The 17282-nt window shown below is 37.0% G+C and overlaps 1 gene segment (V, D, J or C); it reads left to right on the forward strand.

The window, feature by feature from the left end:
* Window positions 1-17282, forward strand: part of LOC106825209 (T cell receptor gamma constant 2-like) — an 83303-nt gene that overhangs the window by 14059 nt on the left and 51962 nt on the right. Inside the window, 5 exon segments of the C gene segment in view lie at window positions 5335-5374; window positions 9466-9795; window positions 12511-12560; window positions 13081-13090; window positions 15976-16023. Coding sequence covers window positions 5335-5374; window positions 9466-9795; window positions 12511-12560; window positions 13081-13090; window positions 15976-16023 — 478 coding nt within the window.

Below are 17282 nucleotides of genomic sequence, written 5' to 3' on the forward strand. Positions count from 1 at the left end.
TGCCTCGTGGGTTGTTCTGAGGGTTCCTGAGATGGTGCAGAGTAAGGGCTTGGTCCAGTGCATGGCACACTGTGAGAGCTCAGTAATGTTAGCTGATAAAAAACAAACAAAACAACAACTAGCATACACGTATACACGGGAACACACACACACAGGACCCATACTCCTTTGTATACCAGGGCTTAGCACCACATCTGTCGTAGTGTGGCTGACTATTATAGTTTAGTTAAAGAGAGATTAGCTAGATATGAGGAGACTCTCATGAGTAGTCATCTCAAATCAATTTAAATCTAAGATTTCAATCATGGTTCGATAGTCCCTTTGTCTTACACACTTTGGTGAGGACAGTGGCCTTGGGCTTAGAGAAAATCACCTTTATTGGGGGAAAAACAGGTCCCTGTTTGGAGTCACTTCCTCCTCCTGCCTTTCTCCTTGAGGCTGAGGTAGCTTCCCCAAGGACACTTTGACCACACACACCAAAGGCAAACCAGCCAGAGGAAACCAGCCCCGTCATAAGTGAATGTTTGCCAGTTGAATGGTGGTTTAAATTGCTGATTCATAGAAACACTGAAAGCATCTACTAGAATGTACAACACCAGGTAATATCTGTGGAGTTGAGATGAATATGTTGATTATTATTGTGGTGCTCACATTACCCAGTGGGTGGGGATTTGTGTACTTGGATGCCTGACAGATCCTGATGATTTTGGCTCAACTTATTTTCCTTCAGACCTGAGGTGGGTGAGACACAATGACTCTGAATAATAGAAGCAGCCTTATATGATCTAATGAATGCTGCAGAAAATCCAAGAAATTCTTCTGAATCACTATTTTCACATATCATATCTATCACCCACCTCCCCACACATCCTAGTACTGTGGGGAACTCCTGTTTGTATCCCAGGAGTCGTCTTTTAAAAATCACAATTCAAACAATTGCAAGACCCCCTGAAATCCATGTTGACTGCTTTGTCTTGGGGGCTCTTATTTCAGCCTTGAGAACGGGTTCAGAGGAAAGGTCATAGCTCTGGAGTGGTCATCTCTGGACCTTAGGGTCACGGATATTCTTTTCTGTCATTTCTGTAGTCCTAAAATTGTCTAATAGAATACATATATGACTTTTGAATTTTGTTTTAGAAATGGAATCACATATTTCAAAATTTAAAACTGTCTGCATGCTATCCAGCACTTAGAGACCACATGCGAAATTTTGCGACTAAAAAGGCTTGTAATGGGCTCTGTCTTGACTACTTTTTCTCCCCTTTTCTTTAAGAATTTTTTCCTTCTTTACAAAGCAAATCTGTTTTCTCTCCTGATTCCTACTGATCCCATCTGCAAGTTAGTGACAAAGTTCATGCTTTGGTGCTCAGGGTGGCTTATTGGGCTTGAAAATCTGTTTTTTCCCTAGGTTGTAGAGATATGTGGTATTATGAAAAGCAGTAAAAATACTCAGTTATTTTTTTGTTTTGGCCGTTTACTGAGATTAATTTATTTTTATGTTCATTATTTTATTGAGGTCACATTGGTTTATAACTGTATAAATTTCAGCTGCACATCATTATATTTCAGCTTTTACATAGACTGAATCGCATTCATCCCCAAACATTTAGTTTTCATCTGTCACTGTAGTTATGTGCCCCTTAACCCCTTTTGCCCTTTCCCCCACCCATTCTCCTCTGGTAACCACCAATCTGTTCTTCTTATCTACTTCTTTGTTTGCTTATCTTGAACTTATGAGTGAAATCATACAGTGTTTGTCTTTCTCTGACTTACTTCACTTAGGATAATACCCTCAAGGTACATCCATTTTGTCACAAGTGGCATGATTTCATCCTTTTTGGGGCCGAATACTATCCCATTGTATATATATGTATGTATATGTATATATATATAGATGTCTATATACATACGCATATATATGCACCACATCTTCTTTATCCATTCATCTGTTGATGGGCATTTGGGTTGCTTCTAAGTCTTGGCTATTGTAAATAATGCTGCAGTGAACATAGGGATGCATATATCTTCTTCAATTAGTGTTTCTGTGTTCTTTGGATAAATAGTCAAAAGTGGAATAGATGACTCATGGGGTATTTTTATTTTTAATTTTTTAGAAAACTCCATACTGTATTCAGAACTGACTGCCCCAGTTTACATTCTCTCCGGCAGTTTATGAGGGTTTCCTTTGTCCACATCCCCTTCAAAACTTATCTGTTGTGATTTTAATAGCCATTCTGGTGAGTGTGAGATTATATCACATTGCAGGTTTGATTTGCATTTCCCTAATAATTAGTAATGTTAAACATGTTTTAATGTGCCTATTGGCCATCTGTAAATTTTGTTTGGAAAAATGTTTGTTCATATCCTCAGCCCAGTTTTTTTTTTTTTTTGAGGAAGATTAGCCCTGAGCCAACATCCACTGCCAATCTCCTCTTTTTGCTGAGGAAGACTGGCCCTGAGCTAACATCCGTGCCCGTCTTCCTCTACTCTTTACATAGATGCATGGCTTGATGAGTGGTGCAGTTGCATGTGGTTGTCCAGTTTCCTCAATTCCACATATTGAAGAGACTTTCCTTTCTCCATTGTATGTTCCTGGCTTGTTTGTTGAAGATTAGCTCTCCATTGATATGTTGTTTTATTTTTGGGCTTCAAATTCTATTCCACTGATCTGTGTATCTGTTTTTCTGCCAGTACATTATTGTTATGATTACTATATCTTTGTAATATATTTTGAATTCAGGAGTGTGATACATCCAGTTTTGCTCTTTTTTCTCAGAATTGCTTTCCCTACTCGGGGTCTTTTTTCATTCCATATAAGTTTTAGGATTCTTTGTTTTATTTCCATGAAAAAAGTCACTGGGATTCTAATTGAGATTGCACTGAATCCATAGACTGCTTTAGATAATATGGACATTTGGAGTATGTTAATTCTCCAATGCATGAGCACAGAATATCTTGCCATTTCTTTGTGCCTTCCTCAATTTCTTTCAACATTGTCTTACAGTATTCAACGTACAGGTCTTTCACCCCCTTGGTTAAATTTATTCCTAGGTCTTTTAATCTTTTTGTTGAAGTTATAAATAGAATTGTATTCTTGATTTCTGTCTGCTAGTTCTTTGTTAGTGTATAGAAACACAACTGATTTTTATATGTTGAGTTTGTACCCTACAACTTTGCTCTTTTCATTTATTGTTTCTGATAGTTTTCTAGTGGATTCTTTAGAGCTTTTTATATAGAAAATGATGTTATTCAGAAATAGTGACAATTTTACTTCTTCCTTTCCAATTTGGATACCACTTATTTCTTTTTCTTGCCTAATCATTCTTGCTAGGATTTCTAATACCATGATGAATAAGAGTGACAAAAGTGTGCATCTTGTCCTCCTCCTGTGCTTGGGGAATAGTTTTCAGTTTTTCACGAATGACTGTGGGTTTTACTTATATGGCCTTTATTATATTGAGGTATTTTCTTTCTATACCCATTTAACTGAGAGTTTTTATCACAAATGGATGCTGAATCTTGTCAAATGATTTCTCTGTATCTATTGAGATGATCATGTGATTTCGTTCTTCATTTAGTTAATGTGGTGTAACACACTGATTGATTTATGGATGTTGAACCATACTTGCAACTCTGGAAGAAATCCCAGATTTCTTGTATTGTTGTATCCAACTTGCTAAAATTCTGTTGAGAATTTTTGCGTCTATGTTTATCAGCGATATCGGCCTGTAATTTTCTTTTTTTGTGTCTTTGTTTCTGGTATCAGGGTCATGTTGAACTTGTAAAATGAGTCAGAAAATGTCCACTTCTCTTCAATACTTTGGAAAAGTTTGAGCAAGATGAGTGTTAAATCTTCTTTGAATGTTTGGTAGAATTCACCAGAGAAGTCATCTGGTCCTGGAGTTTTATACTTTCTGAGGTTTTTGATAATGGTATTAGTTTTCTTGCAAATGATTGGTCTATTCAGATTATTTGTTTCATCTTGATTCAATTTGGGAATGTTGTATGATTCTAGGAATTTATCCACTTCTTCTAGTTTATCCAATCTGTGTGCATACGTTTTTTCACAGTATTCTCTTGTAATCCTTTGTAGTTCTGTGATATTTGATGTAATTTCTCCTCTTTCATTTTTGATTTTGTTTATTTAAACCTTCTCTTTTTTTTCTTAGAGCCTAGTAAAGTTTTATCCATTTTGTTTATCTTTTCAAAGAACCAGCTTCGTTTCATTGATCCTTTCCATTTTCATTTTAGTCTCTATTTCATTAACTTCCAGTGGGATTTTTATCATATCCTTCCTTCTACTGATTTTGGGCTTCATTTATGTTTCTTTTTCTAGTTCCTTTAGGTATAACGTTAAAGCATTTATTTGAGATTTTTCTTGTTTTTAGAAATACGCCTGTATTACTATAAACATTCCTCTTAGTAGCACATTTACTCCATCCCATATATTTTGGTATGTTGAGTTTCATATTCATTTTCATTTAGATTTTTTTAAATTTCTGTTTTGATTTCTTCCTTGATCCAATAGTTATTCAGTATCATATTTGTGACTGTGACAGCTTTCTTCTCTAGTTGATTTCTTGTTTCACATCATGTGAGCAGAAAAGATGCTTGGTGTCATTTCAAATTTACGTTCAAATAGAGAATCTAATATTTCATAGGACATAAAAGTATATAAATTTCTTCTTTTATTCGAGGAAAAGTAATGTCATCACAGAAATCAATTTCATATTTGGCATTGCTGGGTAAGGAATCATATTGACACATGGTAAACGTGGCTTTACTAAAAATGAAGAAATTTGTTCACATTTCTCAAGTATATTTGTATTGGCGTATTTTCATTTCAGTTACTGAAGAGTTTCTTCCTTTTAGAAATACATCCCCAAATGGCTAACAAAGCAACCCTAGTGTTTGTTAGAATAAAAGGGCCTTTCCTTTGATGTAATGTCTGAGCAGTTTCAACACAATTGAACACCTGAAAATTAAAAAGAACATCTTAATTCTCTGAATGCGTTTCCTAATGATTTAGAAAAGCAGTTGGTTGACCAGCTGGGCCTGATCTCTTGTTTTTCTTCTGTTATTCTTTCCATTTTCTATCAATGATTTTCAATGATTAATCCCTTGGTGGAAAACAGATGTTTGGGTTGACTTATCTGGGGAAAACTTATGAAATATCTGACACCGCAAAACTTGTATTCAAGGGCTTCCAAAGGAACCCAGAAGATGAAATTGCCAGGACACAGTTTTTTAATTGTCAGTTACATCATGAAACTTAGGAAGAGGTTGAGTTTTTGTAGAAGCTGTAAGCAGTGTGATGGCTCAGGTTGGATCAAGAAATTTGGAGAAGGGACTAAGCTCATCGTGATTCCCTCTGGTAAGTAACTTTTCTCTATTTTTCCCCTAGTAATGAACAACTGATAGATACTTTTTAGAAAACACAAGTTAGAATCACCCTTATCCGACTGCCACATACTTGACCTCAGCATATGAACAACAAGTTTGTGGTTACTGGTCACTGTATAGGAAAACAAAACTACTCTGTAAATGGTTTGTTCATGTCCCTGCTTGTAAGCTCATTGAGATTCTACTTTTAGAATGCACACTCAAAAAGTGATAGACTCAGGCTAGCAATTTAAAAGTTTTTTGGACCATATCTCTAAACCATTGTTATAAGTTATTGGTGCAAGACAATTTTCTTGTAGACCAATTTTTCAGTGAGAGACACTTTTATTAATTAACTCTTCTCTATAGTTTGGGATAAAACATGGTGCTTCTTTCTCACAATAACCTGCAAAACCTGTTATTAGTTTTCATCTCATCCCTAACAGCAGTGCAAAACGTTAATTCTTAATGTAAATGACTAGAGAACATCAAGAAATCTCACTTGATATTACTGTAGCTTCTTAGAGGGGGGCTGAGATCAGTCAAAATTTATGTTATCACAACTCTTGTCGAATTAGCTAGAGATGGCCCATTTTAAGGGAATTTGTAAGCTCAATAAGCCGTTTCATCTCCAAAGTCCATGAAAAGGTCTACATGCTTTTACATCTCATTTGCTCATTCATTCTGTCAGCAAACACGCATTGAAAACAGTTTTGGTGTCTATTACTGGAGATAAATTGGGGAAGAAGATAAAGCCACAAAAAGTCCCAATATTCCAAAAACTTTTAGTCTAGTGGGTAAATATTCTAATTCCAATCAGGTCCTTGGACTCTGCTCTTGGCCTGATGTACCAAGGAGGACATTAACAAGGAGTTAAGTAGTTAGAACAATTGTGAGTCCCTAAGAGGTGGAGATGTGAGGTCCATGTGGTATTTCTGTATTGAAACATTTGTACTGAAGTTTACATATTTTATTTATTTGATATTTTATTCCCAAGCAATATTACCAAATTTGAGTTCAATTTATTTATTTTCTTTCACCAGTGTTAGCTCCAAAACTAGCATTAATTGAGCTCATTTGAGGTGGAGATCTTCTCCAAGTAGTATTTTTTGTTCACAGTAGAGTATTAGAAGAGTATTTTTTAATATGAGAGGTTGCACAAGGACTTAAACATGAGGCGACTTCTGTTTTGCAATGGATTGTTTGGGCAAAGAGAGCTTCACCTTGTGTTCTAGCACTTTCAGTCTGTTTGAATTCTGCCTGTTTTGTGTCTATATCACTGAGCTAGGATCTGTAAACATATTCTCCCAACTCTCATGTCATATTTGAGTTAGACCTTACTAGACTATCAACCACAGGGGCAGAAAAAGAAATAAGTTATAATGCACAAACTATTCATGATCTATTTCAAGTGTCTATTTCCAAAATCTATTTGAGAAGAGCGAAAATAAATCCACAAGCACAGACATACCTTATTTTATTGCACTCTGCTTTATTGCACTTCACAGATATTGCATTTTATAAAAATTGAAGGTGTGTTGCAACTCTGAGGCAAGCTAGTGTATCAGCACCATTTTTCCAACAGCATTGGCCCTCTTCATTTCTCTCATCACATTTTGGAAATTCTCACAATATTTCACATCTTTTCATTGTTATTACATTTGTTGTGGTGATCTATGATCACTGATCTCTGATCACTGATGTTACAATTGTAATTGTTTTGGGGCACCATAAATCAGGCCCATATAAGATAGTGAAGTTAATTGTTAAATGTTTGTCTTCCGAATGTTCCACTGACTCCCCCCATCTCTCTCCCTCTCCTTGGGCTTCCCTGTTCCCTGAGATCCAACAACATGGAAAATGGCCAGCTAATAACCCTACAATGGCCTCTAAGTGTTCAAGTGAAAGAAAGAGCTGCATGTATCTCATTTTAAATTAAAGGCTAGAAACGAACAAGCCTACTGAGGAAGGCATACCGAAAACTGACATAAGCCAAAAGATAGGCCTCTTGTGCCAGTTACCCAAGTTGTGACTGCAAAGGAAAAGTTCTTGAAGGAAATGAAAAGTGCTACTCCAGTGAACACAGACATGAGAAGAAAGGAAAACAGCCTTACTGCTGATATGGATTAAATTTTAGCAGTCTGGATAGATCAAAACAGCTATAACATCCCCTTAACTCAAAGGCTAATCCAGATCAAGCCCCTGACTCTCTTTAATTCTATGAAAGATGAGAGAAGTGACGAAGCTACAGTGGAAACATTTGATGCTAAGAGAGGTTGATTCATTTGGTTTGAGGAAAGAAGCCATCTCCATAACATAAAAGTGCAAAATGAAGCAGAAAGTGCTGACGTAGAAAGTGTAGAAAGTTATCCAGAAGGTCTAGCTAAGGTAATTCCTGAAGGTGGCTACACTACATGACACACTTTCAATGTAGATGCAACAGCTTTATGTTGGAAGAAGATGCCATCTTGGACATTCATAACTAGAGAGGAGAATTCAATGCCGGGCTTCAAGTTTCAAAGGACAGGCTGACTCTCTGGTTAGGAGTTAATGCAGCTGATGACTTTATGTTGAGGCCAACATTCACTTACCACTCTGAAAATCCTAGGGCCCTTAAGAATTATGCACTAAATCTACTCTCCCTTTGCTTCCTAAATGAAATAGCAAAACTTGGGTGACAGCACATCTGTTTACATCATGGTTTAATGAATATTTTAAGCCCACACTTGAGACCTACTGTTCAGAACAGAACATCTCTTTGAAAGTATTAGTGCTCATTGATGGTACACCTGGTCACCCAAGAGCTCTGATGGAGATGCACAACGAGATTCATGTTGTTTTCATTCCTGCTAACATAACATACATTCGGCAGTCCATGGATCAAGGAGGAACTTTGAATTCCAAGTCATTATTTAAGACTTATTTAAGACATTATTTATTTTATTTTATTTATTATTTATTATTATTATTTAAGACATTATCTTTCATAAGGCTATAGCTGCCATAGATAATGATTCCTCTGATGGATCTGGGCAAAGTAAATTGAAAACCTTCTAGAAAGGATTCACCATTCTAGATGTTATTAAGAACATTCATGATTCATTGAAAGTGGTCAAATATCAACTTTAAGAGAAGTTTGGAAGAGGTTGTTTCCAACCGTCATGGATGACTTTGAGGGGTTCAAGACTTCAGTGGAGGAAGTGCCTGCAGATGTGGTGGAAATAGAGAACAAGAATTAGAAGTGGAGCCTGAATTGTGACTGAATTGCTGAAATCTCTGACAAAGTTTAATGATTGAGGAGTTGCTTCTTATGGAGGATCAAAGAAACTGGTTTCTTGAGATGGAATCTCTTCCTGGGGAAGACACCGGAGACCGTGAAATGACAACGAGCATTTAAAACATTACATAAACTTAGTTGATAAAGCAGCAGCAGGGTTGAGAGAATTGACTCTAATTTTGAAAGAAGAACTACTGTGGGTAAAATTCTATTAAACAGCATCACGTGCTACAGAGAAATTGTCTGTAAAAGGAGGAGTCAACCAGAATATGACAAAGTGTTATTTGGGCCAAAGAGCATAAATAACAAAATTCATGGGATGGGAAAAGGGAAGTACTTTAGCAAGGACCAGACATTCTCACGTGTAGAGAGATCATCAAAGTTACTTGATCTCCTCCCCCATTCCCGCCACCTACCCAGTCACCTTCAAAACATCCTCCACAGTGATGGAACAAAAGAGAATTAGAAAAATACATGTGTTCATCAATGTTAGAAGCTTTGGCATGGGACAGCTAAAAGTCATACCCTATTTTAGCATGTGGAGAAAGAATAAAGGCCAAGTTGAGATCCAGGCTCTGCCAAAAATCAGCCATGACGTCAGGCAAGTTACATGACCTCTGGAACCTCTTTCCCCACTGAAAATAACAATAAATACCTCCCAGTCTATGGTGGATGAAAGGCCATGGTAAGCACTAATTTAAGGGCAGCTTTTCCTCCTTTTACTATGCTCTGGGTTGTTCCTAACCACACAGTGTTTGCGCTTTTCTGATGATTCTCTTTCATTGCTGTTCCATTTTCCTGCACAGATATACATCTTCCTGTAGACATTTTCCCCAAACCAATTGTTTTTTTTCCTTCCATTGCTGAGATAAACCTCCATAAGACTGGGACATATTTTTGTCTTCTTGATAAATTCTTCCCTGATGTTATCAAGGTATATTGGAAAGAAAAGAATGGCAATACAATTCTGGTTTCCCAGCAGGGAAATACCATGAAGACTAATGACACGTATATGAAATTCAGCTGGCTGACTGTAACCGAAAATTCAATGGACAAAGAACACAAATGTATCATCAAACATGAGAACAATAAAGGAGGGGTTGACCAAGAGATTCTTTTTCCTTCAGTGATTCAAGGTGTGTATATGTAAGTGTAACCTCCAAGAACAATTTTTTGCAAAGGTAAGCTTCCCAGCTTCTCTCTCAAGTATTAATGAAAAATGAAGAAATATAAATGTTTCCTAAATCTTGTTCCATGTATTGGTAGCATAAACGTCCCTCTACTTCCCCATAGAATTAAAATAGTTAAAGCTTTGGAACATAAAAGAGTAAAAGAAAACTTTCCTTAACTTTTCTCAACCTCAGTTTAATAAACCAAAATATTAAGGTCTCAGTGGTATTTTTTTAGGGTAGTTGGAAGGATTAAATGAAACAAGATATGTGAAAGCACCTAAGAAGTCAGAACACAAGAAATTCTCAAACGAGATTCCCCTTTTGATGATCTTATTTGATCAGGAAATAAGTACAATTATATGTCTTTCAGGAATATTCTCCTCAGCTTTCATCTTGCTATACTCAGAGTACAAACTCAAAATATAGCTATTATGTGAAAAAATGGTGTCCATTTGATGGAGCCAATTCGTGGCTCAACAGAAAGTCAAGTAATTTGGTGATTGCAGGTTTATTATGGTCTTAGTGTTTCCAGATATGTATTTTATATACCATTGCGAAGTAATGTTTAATAATTAGAGATTGAGTGAGGCTAATATGTACATACATTCTTCCATTCTATACAATGAATGTTATTTCTTGCCATTGGTAAATGCAGCTCAAAAAACATTTATTGGACAACTGGCCTGTGGAGGCCTGGAGCGGATGTGTGGATTAGCACACTGGAATGACTTACTGTCCCAAGGAGGATGCACTCTTGTAAGAGAATGCATTCTTTTCCTAATCACTCAGGGTCATTCATGAGTCAGGCATGATGTCCAAAGGAGTCCCTTTGAGGCAGATGCTGTACATATTTAGACAGTGTGGGCAGAGAGCTGAATGGGCCTTGTTCCAGACAGTGGTCCAGTAAGTCTCTAGATCCAGGATATAAGGTCTAAATACGATCACAACAGACCAAAGGCCTCAGAGCACCTATAAATAAGAAGGAATCAGTTTGTACTTTTCCCTGTGGTTAACAAGCCCTTTGGAAGCAGTGGGGAACAAGCACGGAACAAAATGTGTAAAGACCATTCCTGTGTACCAGTCCGAATTTCTGAAGTCAGTCTTCATCTCTCAGATCTGTAGTTTCATCAGTGGCCAAATTATGTTCAAACACTTGCGTTGACTTTCTCCTGGTGCCATGAAGAAGAGCAAATGAAATAATGTCAGTGGAAACACTTGCTTTTGAAAACCTAACATGGGTGTGTTTATTTATGTATTTATAGCATTTTTTAATATCCTTTCCCCAAACTCACTAATGTAAGATTTTAAAAACAGCCCTGATTTACTATTTCTACAGCTAAGAAACAGAGGGGAAGAGGATATGCCAAGCACAAGTTTAATATATCCACTGAACAGAAGAGTCCTGTTAGGTTGTGATTTTTCTAGTGATCAGGGGAAAATGAGAAGTACGGTAAGTTCCGTGGTGATGATTATCATAGAGAAGTTCCAGTTCAGAATGTGTTTACTTGGTGCCTAATTTCTGAAGCAAATGTCTTCCATTTGCTTCTCAGGGCAACAAAGCTGATGAGGACATTTCTGTTAATGCCATCCTATGGCAAATTTCTAATGCAATTTCTTGGAAATTTTTGTTTTTGCTAAGAACTAAGAATATAACTTGGAATCGTAAATCAATAAAGGAATTTTGAAGAACATAAAACTAGTCTGGTCCAAGATTTTAACCAAGCTTGGTTGACAGAGAGAACTTAGGATACATACATAGATTTTATTATGAAAAAGTGTTATTTTATTGTTTTACCTCAATCAATGCATGGTGATGAAAGAGTTTTATTTATCTTTTGATGAATAAGTCACCCTTGAGGAAAAGGAGGAGAATTTTAAGACACATTAAATTCAGTCCTTGAAGAAATTTTAACACCTAAACATGATTATGTTAGCATTTTCCTTCTTGGAATTTATTCCAAATCTTAGACCTCAAACCCATTTTTCTAGCCTCAAAGAAATGAGCTCATTGAGTGCATAAAATTTCATACCAGAACCCTATTCATATAGGTAACAACACATCAGTTAGAAAAAGGATAAACCAAAACAGTTCTTTCAACTCTATTTTCTTCCATCCAACAGTCAATTATCTTTAAAATAATTTTATCTTTGCATATTTGCCTTCTTGGTTCTTTTTACATTGTACATAAGTTTCACCTCGTGTTTTATATAATATGACTTGGCCTATCCTTCTACCTTAGGAAAGAATTACACTTCAATGCTGAGCTCATGTAATACAAAAGGTCATTTTCTAAGAATAATCGAGATATTGGGAAGGGAAGACGTTTTTCGTGTCCACAATGGTGGAATTATGTTGTTTCTATATAGATTATGTTCTATTTCTATGGCTTATTATTTATTTCTTATTTTTGCAGGGAAAAATTCTCCCTGAGCTAACATCTGTTGCCAGTCTTCTTCTTTTTTTTTTTTTGCCTCTCCAAAGCCCCAGTAAATAGTTGTATATGCTAGTTGTAAGTTGTTCTAGTTCTTCTGTGTCAGCCACGGCCACCTCACGGCAACTGTCCCACAGGTGATATGGTTCCTTGGCCAGGAAGTGAAGCTGGGCTGCCAGAGCCCTGAGCACTGAACTTTAACCGCTAGGCCATCAGGGCTGACCCTCTATGGTTTATTTTTACAAAGTAATTTCCACATGCTCTATCTCACTTGATTCTCCACAGGATCCTTTGAATGTTGGCTCTGCCATCACGGGGATGACTCTCGGCAAGTCAGTTACATTCTCAAACTTATTCCCTCCTTTGTGACAAGGAGGCCTCCAAAATAAAACTCACTTCAACGTGACTGCAGCGTTAAACGAGGTAATGTGTGTGAAGCATTTAACTCAGTGCCTGGCACAGTAATAATCACTCAATAGCTATTAGCTCTTATTTACATTGTTGTCACGTCCATAGACATCACAACTGCAGAAAATCATGTGCATGAGTTGGAAATATGGGGATAGGCATGCTTGGAAAGCTGTGGATGCTTTCCATGGTTTCAATGGGATATTTGCCCAAACCCGATTCTTGCAACCATGAGATTCTGTTGCCGATTCTAAGATTTGATGAATTGATTTTGGTAGCCACTCTTCATGTCAGCAGCATGTGCTGAAGACAGCCGTGTAGCCACATTTTCTGTTTATTTTTCCATCTGACAAGTGTTTCTTCAACACCTCCTTTATAGGAGGCACAGTGCTAGGAGCTTTGAACTCAGAAAGAAAATAGTCTTGGATATTACCTTCCAGTTGTGATAAAGCAGAAACGGAACATGTTCTTCATGGAGGTCAACATATTCCTGTGCAGAAACGTAATACATGAATCAGATCTACTGAATTATGTAGAAGCAGATGAACTATTCCTGGAATCGTAGGGCTCATATATTTAAGGATGGTCTCTCTGTCAGTGGATTGTGTGTGTGTGTGTGTGTGTGGGTCTGTGTGGGTTTGTGCATTAACACATACTCATCTAAACAGATGCGCACACTGTTGAATAATGGGCATGAATAATTGACTAATACATGTTCCTGTTTCTTCTACTTCTTGTCTCAACTGTCACTGCTATTGAGTTGGCCAAGGCTTTCCGGAAAGATAGAAGAAACTTACTGTCAATGTGTGCCTCTATGTCATGCCATAGGTCATTTCCCCCTCCTGATCAACTTAACATTAGAACTTCTCAGGCTTAAGGTAGAAAAGACCAATTATTCCTGGAATTGTGGGGCTCATAGTTTTCATATTTTTAGTGACTGTCTCTCATCTGTCAGCATATTATATATATACACCTGTATGTATACAGACACCATCAAATATTGGGCATGAACAACTGACTAATATTTGCTCTCATTTCCTCTAGTTGTCACTGCTTCTGATTCTACAACAGCTTCCCCAACAGAGGGAAGTGGTGAGTTTTGGTGTATGCCTGCCTTCACGTCATGCTGTAGCAATTTCTTTCCTCCTGATCAACTTAACTTTGAACTTCTCAGTCTTAATGTAGAAAAGATCAGCTATTCCTGCAATTGTGGGGCTCATAATTTTCATATTTTTAATGCTTGTCTCTTCTGTCAGCAGATTACACATATATGTATATTATATATATTATATATATATATACACATTTGATAGTGTCTGCATACATATAGGTATATATATATTATATGTAATATATACAGATTTGATAGTGTCTGCATAGATATGTGTCTATATCTATGCAGACACTATGAAATAATGGACATGGAGAATTGACTAATATTCGCTCTCATTTCTCCTAGTTGTCACTGCTTCTGATTCCACAACAGCTTCCCCAACAGAGGAAAGTGGTGAGTTTTGTTATATGCCTGCCTTCACATCATGCTACAGCAATTTTTTCCCTCCTGATCAACTCAACCTTTAAACTTCTCAGTCTTAACGTAGAAAAGATTAGTTATTCCTGGAATTGTGGAGCTCATAATTATCATATTTTTAATGCTTGTCTCTTATGTCTGTCAGCAGTTTATATATATATATACACACATATATATATTTGATAGTGTCTGCGTACATATAGGTATATATATATTATATATAACATGTATACATTTGATAGTGTCTGCATAGATATGTATCTATATCTATGCAGACACTATGAAATAATGGACACGGAGAATTGACTAATATTTGCTCTCATTTCCTCTAGTTGTCAGTGCTTCTGATTCTACAACAGCTTCCCCAACAGAGGAAAGTGGTGGGTTTTGGTGTATGCCTGCCTTCACGTCATGCTGTAGCAAGTTTTTCCCCTCCTGCTCAACTTAACGTTTGAACTTCTCAGTCTTAAAGTAGAAAAGACCAGTGATTCCTTGAATTGTGGGGCTCATAATTTTCCTATTTTAATGCTTGTCTCTCCTGTCTCTCAGCAGGTTATACATATATTATATATACATATACATATTTGATATTGTCTGGGTACATATAGGTATATATTATATACTGTATATGCATTTGATCGTGTCTGCATAGATATGTATAGATATGTATATATCTATGCAGACATGATCAAATAATGGTCATGGACAATTGACTAATACTCGGTTTCATTTCTCCTAGTGGTCAGTACTAATGGTTCTACGACAGCTTCCCCAACAGAGGAAAGTGGTGAGTTTTGGTGTATGCCTGCCTTCACATCACGCTGTAGCAATTTCTTCCCTCCTGATCAACTTAACCTTTGAACTTCTCAGTCTTAAAGTAGAAAAGACCAGTTATTCCTGGAATTGTAGGGCTCACAATTTTCATATTTTTAATGCTTGTCTCTTCTGTCTGTCAGATTATATATATATACATATATAATATATATATTATATATATGTTTGATAGTGTCTGCTTACATATAGGTATATATACATATGCAGACACTATCAAATAATGGGCATAGACAATGGACTAATATTTGACTCATTTCTTCTAGTTTCACTGCTTCTGATTCCACAACAGCTTCCCCAACAGAGGAAAGTGGTGAGTTTTGGTGTATGCCTGCCTTCACATCATGCTATGACAAATTTTTCCCTCCTGGTCAACTCAACTTTTGAACTTCTCAGTCTTAATGTAGAAAGACCAGTTATTCCCAGATTTGTGGGGCTCATAATTTTCATATTTTATGCTTGTCTCTTCTGTCTGTCAGAAGATTATACATATATTATATATATATATATATATACATATATATATATGTTAGATAGCGTCTGCGTACATATAGGTATATATATCTATGCAGACACTATGAAATAATGGCCATGGAGAGTTGACTAATATTTGCTCTCATTTCTTCTAGTTGTCACTGCTTCTGATTCTACAGCAGCTTCCCCAACAGGGGAAAATGGTAAGTTTGTGTATATGCCTGCCTTTATGTTGTGCTATAGAGATTTTTCCCTCCTGGTCAAATTACCTTTTGGACATCCTGGTTCATAGGAGACAAGCCCAATTATTCCTGGAATGGTTGGGGTCATATTTTTAATGATATCTCTCCTGTCTCTCTGTTGACAAATTTTACATACATATCTGTGTATATGTTGTACATGCGTGTATATCCCTTGTCAAATAATAGACATGAACAATTGACTAATACTTTCTCTCATTTCTTCTAGAGGCCACAGATATTAATTCTACCAAAGCTTGTCTGAAAGATGAAAGCAGTAAGTTTTTGTAGGTTTCCCTCTATGTCACGCTATAGCAATATTTTCTTCCTGTTCAGATTTTGAGCGCCCCTTACATATGGTAGAAAACTAGAATGGCTGCATGTTGAAGAGTAGAATGAGTGATAGCTTAAATCAATCCATCATTTCCTAGGAGTCACTTTAAGATAGCAAATGGTGATTTGCGGATGACATGACTGTAAATTAGAGTGTACCATGATAGGCTCTCTGAATTATTTCAACAATGGACTTCATGCGTTTGTGCATCTTTTGTTTCTGATGACCGAGGAAGACGTCATATCAAAGTGCTTACAGATTTTTTCTATGTGTGTGTGAGGAAGACTGGCCCTGAGCTAACATCTGTTGTCAATCTTCCTCTATTTTATGTGGGATGCAGCCACAACATGGCTTGAGGAGCAGTGCTAGGTCCGCACCCAGGATCTGAAACTGCGAACCCCAGGCCACAGAGGTGGAGCATGAACTTAATCAGTACGCCACCAGGCCAGGACCTGGATTTTTTTTTTTTTTAAGTATTTGGTCCTTGCTAGTAGCCAATAACATGAACTGACATGTACTGAGAGCTTCCATTGTTCTGGGTTCTACATGCATTTTCTTGTTTAAATCTCAAAATACTCCTATGAGGTGATATAATATTTTCCCCCATTTATAAGAGGTCAGTGAGCTAAAATTAATTAAGTGCCTTGCACCATGTCACACAACTGGATCTGGGGTTTCAACCTGGCCATCTGACTCAAGACTTTATACACTTACTCACTTCTCTCTTCCTCATCTAAGATACAGTCCTAGAGCAAGAAACCCCAAAACCAAGGCCCTGAGCCACGATGGACGCATGGTGGGTGGTGGATAAGAGCATAGGCTTCACGATATCCCAGGCTGGACTTGACCCCAGTTCTTTTAATGATTAGTAGCATCGATATAGGAAAGTTACTTATGTTTTACAAGGCACACTTTCCTCAACTGCCAACCAGGAATAATTAGACCTAACTCAGTTATTAAAGAGATAAGGTCACCTATGTGGAATTTCTAGCATGGGGTGTCTCATTTAGCTGGCACAGGATCAGTACTAGTTTCTGGCACTTTCTCCTACATGTGTACAAAGAACGTGACTAGAAGCTTTGCCTCTAGCCCTGATGATATTTCCTCCATTTCCAATATCAAGGGTGCTCTGGATCCCAGCTAACACCTTACCTGGCCAAGGGCAAGGAGTTATGAGCACATTGCCTCTGGGATCCCTTTCC

Source organism: Equus asinus, chromosome 1 (assembly GCF_041296235.1).
Source record: "Equus asinus isolate D_3611 breed Donkey chromosome 1, EquAss-T2T_v2, whole genome shotgun sequence".
NCBI classification, from domain to species: Eukaryota; Metazoa; Chordata; class Mammalia; order Perissodactyla; family Equidae; genus Equus; species Equus asinus.